General features: G+C 33.8%; 1 protein-coding gene across 3 annotated transcripts in view; it reads right to left on the bottom strand.

Moving 5' to 3' along the window:
* Positions 1–714: 714 nt before the first annotated feature.
* LOC112694107 overlaps positions 715–13247 on the bottom strand; it is a 42650-nt gene continuing 30117 nt past the window's right edge. For 2 of the 3 annotated variants that reach the window (XM_025569480.1, XM_025569481.1), the window contains exons 2-6: positions 8950–9101; positions 3134–4313; positions 2584–3032; positions 1012–1150; positions 715–922 (exon numbers count right to left, since the gene is read on the bottom strand). In XM_025569480.1, coding sequence (XP_025425265.1) covers positions 868–922; positions 1012–1150; positions 2584–3032; positions 3134–4313; positions 8950–9101 — 1975 coding nt within the window. In that variant the 3' untranslated portion in view covers positions 715–867. Of the gene's footprint in view, positions 923–1011; positions 1151–2583; positions 3033–3133; positions 4314–8177; positions 8283–8949; positions 9102–13247 lie in introns of those variants that run through there. The other variant, XM_025569482.1, reaches the window with a different exon arrangement.

The following is a 13247-nucleotide window of genomic DNA, read 5'->3' on the forward strand; positions in this document are numbered from 1 at the left end:
ATTTCTTCTTTTATATTACCATTTGTTTAATTTCTATTCAGTAAATAATTCATACTTCAGTTTGAATTATTCAGTTAATTTTACTTATACTTATCAAAAGTCAGTACCAGTTAATAATTGTATTCATACTAATTTAAAATGGCAGAAAGTTTGAAAATTATTGTACTTCATTGAAATCAGTTAAATAATACTATTACACAATTAGGTAAGTGAAAAAAACTAATTTCAAACTAAAACGATAATTATTAAAAATTTTTTATACACTTAAGGATAGTAGACCGATACGTAGTTTTATTTTTTAACGCTACTTTTGAATGGAAATTATTTAAAAAAAAACAGTTTTTGATATTTCTTAAAGGATCTATCTTAAAATTGTACTGTATTGTATTCCAGTGAGAAGATTATAATGCGCTTATGTTTTTACAATGTAAAATACAAGAAACCTAAGAGTTTATAAGTATAAAATTTATAAAGTGTCGTTTTCGTAGATTCTATATCTATGACACACCAGCACATGTCATAATAGAATTTTTTTAATTTTACCACGTAATTGTGAGTAAAATCTGAAACAGTTTCCAGTTGTGAAGCAATCTTCAACGGTCGCGTGCCGGCCAGTAGCTAGAGAGTACCTTTAAATATATTGAACACTTATATTGGTTTGATGACCCTATTGCTGGTCACTTTTGCATACACACGAAACACAGACGCACAAAATATCAGAAACAATATGTATATATATATATATATGTATATAGTATTTATGTACAATGTAATATTCGATTAACATTTGTCACGTGGATACATGACAATAGACGCAATAAATCCATTACAATGATTACGTGCAACGTCAGTTGCGGTCGTTATTTTTTAAAACGTTTGTGTTGCAGTAGCCGTCGTTATACTATTGCATCTGTGGTTGACGCTGAAAAAAAAACGTATGTATAAAAGTTATAGTAATTCATTTAAATATTTTTATTTCGTTAACAATCTATGTGGAAATCATAAACTTACTTGTAGGTGTCTGGAATTATTTTCCTTCGGCATATTTTTATCTCCAACGGACCTTGGCGCACTTTTTTGAAGCAGTTTATTGCTTGTGCATGCGTCATCCCGTTGACAGATTCGTCGTTTATACACAATATCTCATCACCTATAAACACATTTAATAGAATATATGAATGGTTATAGTAAAATATAATGTATCAATATATAGGGTCAAACTTTACGGAGTGTCTTTATGATTTTAAATTCCTCATATTTACTCTCGTTTATCTCTCTCACTGCATATACACAATGACGTTAGCATAATTTTCCCTATAGACTGTCAAAATAGTTGATCAAGGTTATACCAAGATTTACAAATAACAGTTCCAAATTTAAATACATATTTACATTTTACACGCGTAGATTTATAATTAAGTAACATTGATGTTTTTAAAAATACTAAATTTTAATCAGAAAGTATAGTTTTGTACCACCATTAGTTTAACGAATCGAATTTTTGTTTTAAATCTGTACAGTTTAAAATATGATTTAATATTAATTTAAGTTATATATTTATTTAAGAATTATTCGTCAGTGGCGGCACGATGTTTATATTCGAATGAAGCTGTTACTTGTACTTTTAGATAAATAAATATTGAATTTAATGGGTTCGAACCAAATAATGTATAATAATATTTTATGTCACATGTGCAAATTATATATTAAACTTTTCTGTCACACAACACCATCTACCCACCCCATTTTAGTCATGAAGCAGTTGCTTCAATAAAACCTGCTTCGTGCCGCCACTGGTTATCGCTAATATATGTTTTTCAATAATTCCGTAAGTCATAACCATAAGTATGCGCACATGGGCAGCAGGGTACTGGTTGTGTTCTTGCCGCCCCTGAACGGTTTAAATAGATTTATAAGGACTGAACAGTTCAAGTCGGGCTACCAAATAATGCACAATAAAAATTAAGTTGGTTATCCAAATAGTGTATTAAATTACCAAGGTAATTTTTTTGTGTTTAAATAGGTATATGCTATTAAAATATAACTGTAAATAATAACTAAGGAACGAATTTAAATGCTCTAAAAAACAAGAAAAATTCCTTAAAAAATACAATTTAATGCATTCATAGTAAATATTTTTTTTAAAAATTCACTAAAAAAGTACCTACTCTAAAAATTATTTTTAACATTGAAAATTTTTTTTGTTAGGTATGTGTAAACACTTATTCTTATTAATAATTCGTCTTTTTTTATCTATCATCTTGAAAATTATTTCCAAAAAATTAATATGCAATTAAGATAGATACATTTGTTACACGTTTACCTTGTGTTTCATATAAATTAAATACATTAATATATGAGCTTTAACTAAATTATTATCAAATTCTATACATTCTTAAATAAAAATGGCTTAAAACAAAAATTCACTAAATATGTTAAAAAATGTTGTAAAGAGTAAAAACGTCTTAAAAATGCAAAAAGATGCAAAATAACAATTACATTTTTTAATTCCTTGATATATGAAATTAACTTTATGCTTGTTTTCGAATGTTGAGCAATTAAAATCATGTATTACAATATTACCTTCTGTTAAAGATCCGTCTTCGGCGGCTTGGCCACTAGTGAAAATAGTTTTAACGAAAATACCCATTTCGCCTTTTGGTGAATCCGAGCCACCTACGATACTGAAACCTAATGATTTATGACCAGAACCCTTATAGAACGTCACAACCATGGATACGGTACTCATGCTCGGAGTTTGGGATTTCGACAAATGACTATTCATTTTGCTGGCTAAAACTCGATTAATCACTGATACGGCATTTTGTTTAGATTCGGCATTGTAACTGCGGTCATAAGTGATGAGCGAGTCCACGTGTTCGGATCTAGATAGTACGATGTCTACGTAATATTTGTTAGCTATCGAAAAACTGTGATTCAGTATTTTCTCTACATCGTACATGTCGGTAATACCACGTAATAATTTGCCATTGACGTTGATTATCTCATCGTTTACTCTAATCCTTCCGTCCCTGTAAAACGGTAAGTATAAATTGATTATCTGTTCGAGATTCGACGACCAAACAATAGTGATGTCATAACAATATAATTTAATAATTTCAACAATGTTTACCTGTACGCTATTTTCCCTGGCTCTAGTTTTATTACAATGAACCTAGTTTCGTTATTGTAGTTTGCCACTTGTTTGACGACCATTTTCAAATAAATACCGATGTCGTCTTCGTAACGAGATTTCAGCAGACGAATTATTTGCATACGGGATCGCAGCGTGTTGAGGTCAGCTGGCAACGAAGACAGGTCTGGTGTGCTAGACGGTGAACGGTTTTTGACGAACATTCGGCGGTGGAAATTAGGCGTGTCCTTCGACGTTCTATCCGATCGTATTCGATCGTTTATCTCGCGGTTTTTTTTATAGAACAGACACATGGATGGGACGTTGTAGTCCTTGTCACTGTGGCGTCTAGGAGGTGATGGCTCCAAGTGCTCCTCAAACTCGTTCAGACTGTCGGTGGTCAGCGATTTGGTGTCCCCAAACCCACTGTCTTCGTCGACCGCCTTCTGATGGTACGTGTCGAGCGTTCTGGGCCCGTCGCTATCGTATCCTGATTCATTGGATGAACTCAGGTTGCTAAATACACGTCGGTATTCCCTGTCATTGTCCATCTCTTTAAATAACTCTTCGGTAACGACTATCTCGTGGTGCGCGGGCCCACTCCTCTGCTTCACGCTGGCCCTCGCTAAATGGCTTATGACACTGCCACCGTTTTCTTCCGGTAGCACCGATAACCGGGACCTAAGGAACGCGTACGGGAAATTTGGTTTTTTCGTCCCCAATTTGGATATATTGTCGCAACTTCGCGTTTTCAGCGGCACGTAACCGGGTTCCGTTGGGGATTTAATTTCGCTAGAGTCATCCGTATTGTGCGAGTGAGACTCCCCTCGATCCAGGCAGTCGGCCGGGTCGTCGCCTTTCATGTACGACGTAGCTAAATGTGATGTCGACACACTTCTGTACAACTGACAATCGATTTGCTTTCTGGACTGTTGCAGTTTCTCCCGGAAACTGTTGCTATACAAACGCGAGTAACTCAGCATGCCGGTAGACCCGATGCGAGTGAAAAACCCTTTCAAAGTTGACGATTTGTCATTGGATGATGACGGTTGTCCTAGCGGCCACACGGCTTGTTTAGTTACGCTGTCCCTAGATGATAGGCTGTCCAAAGAATCCCGGGACTCGCTTCTCCTTAAAACCTCCAGCCGCTTTCCCATTTTCCTGCCCCAAGTAATTAATTCTGCAACGAATAATAAAATAAAAAATAATGTAATCACACATCAGGTTTTCCAAGATCCTTAATGTATAGAACAAACGTTTTATGGTAAGTAATTTAAAGGAGAGACAAATGGAAATACGGATTCTTCTTGTATATCACACTATGTATAATCAATTAACGAACGCATACTAATCGCCTTAAGATTTCTTACACGAGGCACGATGCAATATAGTGTATAACAATCGTGACCGGCAACAATTGCACTTGAGAAACCTATTTTTAATTTTCTTATAATTTTAGATCCTTTTATTCATAATGCTAAAGTCGTCTTATATCTACCACTCCTACCGAGATCAACCACTCGAATACCACTCAAGGTTGTCCGGTTTACGGTACGTCCAAAATTTCATTATCGTCCCAAGGACGTTAGCACAAGACAACGTTGCGCGTTTTTTTTAGCACGAGTATGCGCCTTCTTCTGGTATAATAAAAGGGTTAACGATTTGCCCTCAGGATAAAATTGTATTTAAACGAGTGTGATTTATTTATAAACTTCAGCTGTAGATATTACAGATGGTATGAATTAATTATCATCGTAAGAACTGTTTTTGATCGCTACTCAAATACATTGTCTGAAAATGTATGAGTTTGTTTGATTACACATAGTTTGTTTGTTTTCAGTAATTTTTTCTGTGTATATTATTGTTGTCTATGATAGCCATCGTAAGACTAGTTCTGGAGTTCACTTATTATGAAAACATATATCGATCAAATGTTTTATAATTGCGAAAAAATTATATTATACAGTGTACCGTTTTGATTATGTTTATAAGTTAGTAGGTTCACATGCGTTGAGTCAATGTTTTGTTAGTATACATTTTTATCCGTATTATTTGTAAATAATTATCGTTTGAAATACTAAATATATTTTATATTTTACCATTCTAAAATGAATCATAAGAAGTTTATTTATCTAGTTTACAATAATTTCTATTCAACAAATGTATTGTTGTAATTTTCTTAAAAATAATATTTACACATATACATATAAACCGATTTAAGATATATAATCTTAAATTATGTACATACACTTAAATTTTCAAGTTTAATTAGTAAATATTTTCTAAAAAGGCCTTAGGAATGTTTATTACGTAATAAATGATTTTAAAAAATTGACATTTGAATATTAGCTTTAAACACTGAAACATAAAAATTAATGATAAACTAAAAATAATTAGATTTATTATTTATCCTTTCCAAAAAAATGTTTTTCTACAAGAAAATTATTCAACTTTTTTTTGTCTTGTTTAAAAAAAATATATTTAAAATTACATTTTATAAAAACATGATCCAACGTTTAACGTAGTATGTATACATAAGTACATTGGTATAGGGGATTAACGGCCTTGGAAATTATAATTGAAACTATCGTTAGAATAAGTCAATACTTATTCAAGAATTATAAATACTTACTTTACTTTAGAATTATAAAGCGGATAGTGTAATGTTCATTTATTAAGAAAATAATTTAAAGCTAGTTTTTAACACAACCTCGATTTCAGTGTTGTACAAAAAATTTAGTTAAATAAAATCTAATTGCTGTATATTTTTGTGTTTTTTAAATATATATATCTACGCTTAAATTTGTTTTTAAATTGTCACTTTGGAATGTATAAAACGTTCAAAACAATTGTTCAAGTACTTGAATCAAGGAGGGTACGATCCGTAGAGTTACGAACAAGATTATCCAAGCGTACAAAGTATAAATATCTTTTATTTAAATAATATATTATGTATACATTTATAATGTAATATAACTTTAAAAATGCGTTGGATCAGAATGTGCAACAAAATCAGGTTCTTCAGTCATCCAGTCAGTCGAGTAGAATAACTCAATGATGTGTTTATGTATTTTAATAGTGACTGGATCATTGTAACATGAAAATATACATGTATATAGTTACAAAAACTACACGCATGTATCTACCTATTCATATTATACTTACGGACACATAATTACAAGAATTCGATGTAAATATACTATGTATTGACGAATTCGTATGGTTTTGTATTAAGATGTTACTGCACTTTTGAATACATAATTAGAGAGAGGCAAAATTAAGAATGTGTTTGTTCATTTGGAAGGTGGTTAAAATGCATGTTGTAATGAGAGGCACATGCGTTTTGGGCGGAGCTTTATACCATATGGTTTTAAAACGTATAATAATTGAACAGTGAGATTGCAAAACAACATAATCAAATAAGTAAGAAATTAATTATGGGGATGTGGTGAAATTTAACTCGCTCTTAGATTTGGCACTGTGGTTATGTAATTTGTATCGACCCTCTTCTACTAGTTTATTAAAATTTAATCGTTCAGAAATCAAATTCGATTTATACGGGAAAACTATTCGTTCATATTAGATATCGATAATATTTGTTTGTTTGTTTAAAAAAAAAAATAAATGTTCGAAGTGACTCGCAGATTTACACGAAATCTATGTCTTGAATATGACGAACATGTAGGCGCAATGCTTAGATGTGAAATGTGATGACGATGGGACCGGAAAGATTAAATCATCACGCATTCGTACGAGCGAGAGATGTGTATATGGTGTTCGCACGTTTACGCGTACAATGTGTAAAATTAATGGCGATCAAAAAGCAACGAGAGAATATTTTTTAATCGAGACATTTTGAAATATGCTGATAAATATTATGTAAAAGGATTGGGAAAAAAATGCGGTAATAAATATTGACTGGAAGCGTTTTTAACGAGTTTATCACTCCGCGTATAAAATATACACGTATAGTATTCTCTCTCGATCTTTTTATGTCCCACTCACGCGTATGCCGGCCGCACGTATTCCCTCCAAAACGTTTACGTACACACACACACGTACGGTGTTGATGTGTGCGAGCACATGCATATCGGTCCACAGCAATTAAACGGCATTGCAGTAGTAATTATAATGTGTGCATATAACGTAAGACGTGTGACGTTCCGCCGTGGCAGTAGTGTACACGTACAACAAATAAGTTTACTGTACAACACCACTCGCACGTATACGCACCACATGTATACGTGTTATTATGGTCGCGGTATTATATATTATTATTTTTTTCGTTATTTTAATTTTAATTTTTTTTTATTTGAATCTTTGGTTTTATTATTATTATTTTTTTTTTCGCGTCCAGCTTCTCCACCGCAAACCATGTAATACCAGTAACTGAAGCCATAAAAAATGTTTAATGGGCAAGAATCGTGTATTTAAAAGATCTATACAGTCTAATGGCATTTAAACACGTATAAATATATATTACGTATAGGTATACTATACAGCTGGTCGGACGTCTCGCGACTGCTTCCAGTAGGATACGACGAAAAATTAAAAATATAAAATAACGCTGCAACGCTTGTTACTTGTTTGTTTATTTACATTTATTTTCACACTACTTGCTACCCATTATAATACTAGCGCACCTTCGCGCACTACAATGTAGACGTAGTAGTGTACTACTAATGTAATATGTACCATGGAGTATTTTATTAACAAATTTAAACAAAAAACCGGAATACTCCGACTCCGAGGACGTTGTAACCGACGGTATTTTAAACGGTATGTATATTTATTTGTATATTATACTTGTGCATACATTTTATGTTATACATTTACGAATATTTTAGCGATTAGGTTAAATCGTGAATTTAAATGTCTATAAAAATGTTAAAATTTCAACTTAATTCTACTTTATCCCAACCGATATCCCACATATAAACGGGCTTAAATAGATAACTGAAATGCAGTTGTGCTAAAAACGAATAGGAAAATATATAAAGAATCTTAACCTATAAGGCTTATGCCAAATTCGTCGTGTATGTACATTTATATCGTATATGTCAGTATATATGGAGCTTGCCAAACCCATATTGTGACCGGTGAATGCGTAATTTAAACGTGTTTGACGTCCTCTATAGAACGTTCGAACCACGGTCATTGTTACAATCATACGTATAAAAAAAAAAAAAATTATCAGTAAAAATCGGCCCAAATACATATGCATATACTCAATAATTCATTTTAAATTTGTAAGAAAATAATAACCGATTTAATACCAATAACCATTGATTAACTGTCTTGTTTCAACATTACTTATTATGTATCATGTTTTCGAAAATCAGTGGTGATTTTCAATTAAATTTACATCATCGAATCGAATGCGGTAGATTAATACATAATTAAAAATTTTGAAAACTAATAAAAAATCAATAACATAAATAACCTCGGTGTATAAAAACGAGAAGCGACGTGGTAATACTGGAGCGATGAAATGTAATTGCTATATGTCGAAACAGAAAATGTATACAAAAATAATGTATTTGGTGTTTTGCAGTTTATTAATACCTAATTTATAGTTAAAATCGTGTAGATCGTAATCTCCTTACAACGGGTAGTGAGTTTATGTCCTTCGAAAGAATATTTTGATATTTTGCGTTCGCAATTATATTACAATGTTCCTATTATGTACATCAACATAGGTGCATGCGTGCCAAGAAAAAACCGCGAGGACAATAATTATTTTCTAAATATAAACATACACGTACAATTTATGCATCGATATCGTTTCGAATACAAATTAACAATTTTATACGTACTTCTTTTGACTTCAGCTGATTTGGGGCACTCCTCTAAAACAACGGCCGGCACGGCAGTAACCGTTTGGTAGAAACGACCGTCCATGTCCGGTGTCACCAACGGTTGGCCGTTTTTCTCCTCAACATTCGTTTTCCCGAACATTCGCATGGTCCTGGGGGAGAAAAAAAATACAAATTAACAAATAAAAAAATGACCCAACGTTTTGATAACACCGTGATGCAAACAATCACTAACGTTAACAATCAATCATTATATTAATACGATGACACTGAAAATATGGCTAACCGGTGGCGCGGTATAATATTAGAGTGGATATTGTTATTACAACATCGTGAGTCTGTACACCGACCATGACGGCTATACCATTATAATGTAATATACCGTGTGGTGCAGTATTGCATTATATTAGCTGGACGTGATTATTGGCGGTCGTGTACGAGATTCACGCGGCACGTCTCCGAGAAGAAACCTGCGGCCGATCGCCGCGCGCAAAACGCTTAATCTCCTTGACCGGAATATGGGTGCAGAGGTGGAACTAGGAATTTTTTACGCCCAGGGAAAATGTTAAAATTATGCCTTATCGTAGACCAATAATCAAATAGGTACTCTTCTCGAGAATTTTTTTTTAATAATTAATATGCAATCATACTTATTGAGTTTTAACCTAATATCAGTATTTAACAAAGTTAAAAATATCAAATTAGTTGTTAGTAATTACAAAAATTATAATCTCTAAAATTTTACGCTCGGGGATAAATCCCCGTCTTCCACCCCTAGTCACGCCCCTTTATAGGCGTTTAACATAGCAATGTCATCGTTGTTTACGTGTTCACGTTTTCTTTGGAAAACATGCATGCGAGGGCAGCCGGATGACATAGTGGTGGTGCGGCCGGTCCTACGGTGGCCTAAATATGTTTCGACGTCGATATCGCGTGAACCGTCGAGTACGGGTTTCGCCGAGAGCCCATCGTGCCCACAGATTTGACCGTGCCGAGATCGCCGCGATGTCCGTTGTTCTGGCGACGAGTTTCCGAGATTCTGTCCGACGAAAAACACTCGTATTCGAACGTCAACGATGCGAGTGTTCTAGTTCATCAGATATCGCGACGGTTTTTATTCATGCGCGAGCGCGGCCGCAAGGTAAAATCCCACCCGGGGCGAGATTAAAATTCTAAGTGTCAAAACAACGTGTATCTAAAAATAGACGAGAACAAAATCAAATACCATAGAAATCGGCGGTACTCGGGAGAATTTATAGCTCTAAGCGATATGCAGTCATGTGTAAACATTGTAGACTAATAAATACGTTCAAGATTATACATTTTAGATTATCTATAAGTATAATCAGTTTTACTAAACTTCATAAATGGATCTCAATGAAATTATCTTATAATTAATATGCGTGGTATTAAATTAACAATAGTTTTGAAATAAAAATTTCCAGTAGGGGCAATGGTCCCTTTGCCCCCCCCCCCGTGGGCGCACATGTTCGTGTGGTAAAGCCGTTGACGAGCCCGCGTTATAGAACAACAACGGTTCTGGCAGCTCCGGACTGATGGAGATCCGCCGCGGTATTCGGCCATCGTATATCGGCGACGGCTACGGAAACGCGTCTTTATGCGTTATGACAAACGGCAACGAACCGGTGGGAATCGGACAGGCAACGCGCGCGCACGTCAGATAGGCGGTGTTCGAACTTATCTAGATGAATTATCTAGATACTGGTTTATTCATCGTTTATCTTATCTATAAAATAAGTAGTAACAAGGTTCTATCTAAACATTTATCTTAGATGGATATTTAACCGATCCATATACATTTCAATCACTAGAATTGTGCGCGTTTTTAAACTTTTATTTAAATCTTCAATCGAAGTTTATAAGTTGTAGAATAAAAATGATACAATTTACAAAAATTTAAATAAATCCTAGATGTGCCGTGGGAGTTAAAACAACATTTATTGCACCTAATATAGGTAACTGTTTTTTTTAAAAAAATTAATTAATATAATTTTTGAATATTTCCCAAAAACGTTGAAATCATAGACCCATAACATAACTATACAACATACATTAGATACTAAAACACAATATTTATAAAAGAATAATAATTAACAATAGGTAATTTTACTAAATAATAAATTCAAAATTTCTTTGTAATTTTTGTGATTTTGTCTTAGTAAATTTATAGCACAAACAAATCAATTGATGGGGCGGAGGGTGATCACTTTTATCACCACTCCTCAAATACGCCACTAGTAGGTGTCTCCGAATCGAGGGTTTCCGTGATAAACACATGCAATATACGTATACACTGTTGTTTGGTCTTGGAGGGAGTTCGTGATGAATTCGACTCTTCGAAATGATGCATATAGGTATATAACACATTATTCTATACGTGTAAGACGCGACAGACAAGTGCATTAAATGCAGCAGCAGTTTTTTTACGCGTCGGGTTTTCGAGCGTAGTCGCACACAGGTGAACAACATCTGGCTGCTCGTTGCTGGTCTGATGTGGGGAAAATAAATCGTTGCATTTGCAGTCGCGCAACCCAGAATCGCGGTTCGGCCGTGTACCATACATTACGGTTTCGGGCCTGCAACATGCATAAATAGCCATTCCCGCCGCCCCTAGCCGCGCCATACGGTGCGGGTTCGCGTATGATGCGCCGAACGACGGAAACGTCGATCCTTCTTCATTGGTCCTGCACGTAATATTGTGACGTACATAATATAATTCGTGTATGTAAAATAAAAATGTGCAATCATGCTTACGATAAATCGTCATTTCAGAATCATTGGACGTCATGGGTGTTTTAACGGAGGGTAGGGGATTTTAATGAATTTTATGTTCACGTTTAACTGATATTTAGTTATAATCAAGGCTCATAACTTTTACCATTTTCATACATTTTTTTACAGGTCCTAGAGATACCTATGTGAGCTACAGATTTGTCTCAGAAAACTTAAAAAGTAAATATTATATGTTATTCTCTATATTTTTGCGTATTTCGAAGTTTGAATACTATATTTTATTTTTTTTTTTTGTGCACTGTGGCATTTTTTCTTAATATCAAGGAGGGAGATCTTATCTTGAATATCACAAAACTACCGATATTGAGGGCAGATTTGTTTCTAATATAATTGTTAGTATAATAGAAGCAGATTATCCGAATAGGTAAGCAATATTTATTATACTTTTAGTGAATATTTAAGCACATATATGTTATTATTTTCCATACATGACTTGTATGTTGTTTTTATATAAGAAAGGGAGTGTAGGGGATGAGCTTCCGTGGCTCATTTTGTAATACATTTTCATATCCCCTATAGATATTAAAAAACCCTAAGAACGACTCAGTAGGACGCGGTAAAACGATACAAGACCCACATTTTCCATAAACACGTTTGGAAACAACAGAAGTAACTGCGCGGGAAAAGGGACGAAAAAAAGTACATTTTGATTAATATATGATAACGCGAGTATACTTCATTTTCTACGAACGTTTTGTACGTGTACATAAGTATCGACAGATGATTCTTGCGATCACGATCTGTTGTCAAAATTGGACTTTATACGGTTCGCACTTGTATCAATAATTATTTATATACACATTATAGCGTTGACTATATTGCGGAACACTAGGTGAAAAAAATTAATTTGAAAATTAAATCCGGTTTGTTTTTATCGTTTAATTCGCTATAAACGCGCGAGCGTGTTAACGGTTTTTTATTAGAATAGGTCATTGCGAAAATTGAAATTTCTATTTTAAACTAATTACATACTTCTAATACGTTGCAATAATAATGAATGTGAATATTCCACGAAGAATACCAATGAAATCGATTCACATTCATTAATTGCAACAAGGTAGGATCGAATAAGCCAAAGTTTGTAGTGTGAAGTGAGCAAAGTTGATAATAATCATTTCAAAATTATAATTTCGTCGCATACAATATCAGGAAAATATATTTAAAATTGTTAAAAGGATGTTGCTGATAAATCGTTTCCGTACACGTATTGACATATCAACTCTAAATATATAAATATGATGATGTGAGACAAAAAGGAATTATTTTCTAAAAAAATATACCAAACATAATTTGCATATTTCGGAGACGTCCCAGAAAATTAATAAATTAACAGCCGTTTGGAATTCCGCTATTGTTTTTATGGTATCACCGGGTTATTCTTCTGTTCACGCAGCGATACACAATTGTGTGTCGTGCAGTCAATTGAAGGATAATGGTTATTTATTCCTATGCACAGGGAAGATCCATATGAATACATTATATAT

The sequence above is a fragment of the Sipha flava genome, unplaced genomic scaffold, assembly GCF_003268045.1.
Source record: "Sipha flava isolate LNK unplaced genomic scaffold, YSA_version1 123_pilon_pilon, whole genome shotgun sequence".
Classification (NCBI taxonomy): Eukaryota; Metazoa; Arthropoda; class Insecta; order Hemiptera; family Aphididae; genus Sipha; species Sipha flava.